The following is a 2016-nucleotide window of genomic DNA, read 5'->3' on the forward strand; positions in this document are numbered from 1 at the left end:
CTTTTAGAAGAGGAGCTGGTGGGGTGTTATGAGTTTCAAGGGAGTAGCAATGGTGATGGATTTTAAAATCTTGAGCTATAATATAAGAGGGCTTAATTATTTTGACAAGATAACTTCTCTTAAAAACCTCATTAATAATCAAAAGTGTGCAGTTTGTCTTGTTTAGGAAACTAAGATTATGAAATTCTCCAACTGGTTTACAAAATAGTTATGGTATGACGATTTCTTTGAATGGTCTTACATACCTTCTATGGGTGCAAGTGGTGGTATTCTGTCTATCTGGGACAATAATAGATTTTCCAAGGATGATGAAATATTAGGCCTCAACAATATTTCTACCTTGTTCACTACTAAAGATAATGTCTTTAAGTGGGCTGTCACTAATGTTTATAGCCTCTGTGAGTATAATGCAAGAGCAGAATTCTGGAAAGATTTGAAGAAAGTCAGGCATTGGTGGGCTGGTCCTATATGTTTTGCAGGTGACTTCAATGTTGTTAGATTAGATGAAGAAATGAATAGAGGTGAAGTTGATAGTAGAAATTCAAGTTTTCTAAACAATTTCATACTTCAACAAGAGTTGGTGGATCAATCTTTGGTTGGTGGATCTTACACTTGGTCCAACAATCATGCAGATCCTCTTCTTTGCAGACTTGATAGATTCTTATTTAGTGTAGAGTTTGAGGAGGCTTTTTCTTCCACCATCACCGTATAAAAGAATGTTCTTCCATCAGTAGCAAACCCCGTCGATCAAAGCTGAGAACATGGGATCAATTATGTATAATGGTATTTAGATGACAGAGGCTACCAATACCAAACGCAACACTGCATATGATGGATGAATGATATGATCCCGTACTCTAACAAATGTCAAGTTTATTAAGCACGAAGATCCATCACATGTCTATTAACGACATCATGGGTGCAAATCATATTTTTTTCGCACTATGTATTGAAGGATAATGGCTTTGTCTACCTTATTGGCTATCTAAGAGTGTCAGTGCAACCATTTCTGGTAGTTTTACATCAACGAAGTTGTCTATTTTGGATTTATTTGGTTTAGTAATGAATGATGCAATGCACTTACCTTGATGACCTTGTTTGACTCCAAACCGCTGATCAACTACGGTTTTAGCAACATGAAACACAGATTGCTAACACTTGCAACAACTAAAATCCATGGAGCACTGCTTTAATATAGTAGACGACATGCGCCTATTATTTACAATAGGGTTGGAGGAGAAATTCGGCCTCAAGCAAGCTGAGGCTCCAAGAAACAACGACCACACATCCATGCCATCTCCTATGGCGTTGTCAAATGCATCGAGGATGCACCGGCAACAAAGGTGCCAGCAGCAATGGATGCAACGCAGGATCCAATGGCCAATCTTGTCTCTCGGGGAGTTCTGCTGCTCATCATCAATAGTATCATTGTAGCTTCTGGATCCTATCAGTTTAAAAACAATTAACAAAAGCTTATATCGAAAAAAAAAAAAACTTATGTAAACCCACCGCAATAGGTGATTTTTCTAGACCTATTCAAGCTTACAATTTATTTTTGTGGGAGTACTTGTGATATTTGATTGATTAGCGTTGTCGTTTTATCTGGTTCAACAGGAGCTCTATAAATTGTGAAATATGTGACTGTAACCACATATATGTACATTCGACGGAGAATTCAGGGGAAATTTAGATTAGTGATTTAATACTTTTTGACAAAAGTAGCAAAAGAAATATCTCAATAGTTAATAGACATATATAAAACAGCAAGACAGGGAAGAAAGCCCCTTTCAGAAATTCGAGGTCATATGAAAAAGATGCCTCTTCTCCAAGTGAATGAGAAAATGGATGCCTCTGCTCCAGTGAATGAGAAAATGGCGAAGGAACTGGTACTGACACGTTAATACTCCTGATCATACAATTACAAAAACGTAATTAAATACAAGAACTAAACAGATCGGTGCGATAAAAAAAAAAAAAAAAGCAGATCGGGGGAAAAGAGAATAAAGGTCCGTATTT

General features: G+C 37.0%; 1 protein-coding gene across 1 annotated transcript; it reads left to right on the plus strand.

Moving 5' to 3' along the window:
• The first annotated feature begins 250 nt into the window (after positions 1-250).
• LOC113351081 lies at positions 251-712 on the plus strand. Its single transcript, XM_026595142.1, has one exon. It carries the CDS (start codon positions 251-253, stop codon positions 710-712), a length of 462 nt encoding a protein of 153 aa, XP_026450927.1.
• Positions 713-2016: the final 1304 nt, after the last annotated feature.

Source organism: Papaver somniferum, chromosome 2 (assembly GCF_003573695.1).
Source record: "Papaver somniferum cultivar HN1 chromosome 2, ASM357369v1, whole genome shotgun sequence".
In the NCBI taxonomy this organism is placed as follows: Eukaryota; Viridiplantae; Streptophyta; class Magnoliopsida; order Ranunculales; family Papaveraceae; genus Papaver; species Papaver somniferum.

What these genes read in the sequence shown, in the direction of transcription:
- LOC113351081 (XM_026595142.1), top strand. Translation starts at nt 251, where the DNA reads ATGGGTGCAAGTGGTGGTATTCTGTCTATCTGGGACAATAATAGATTT.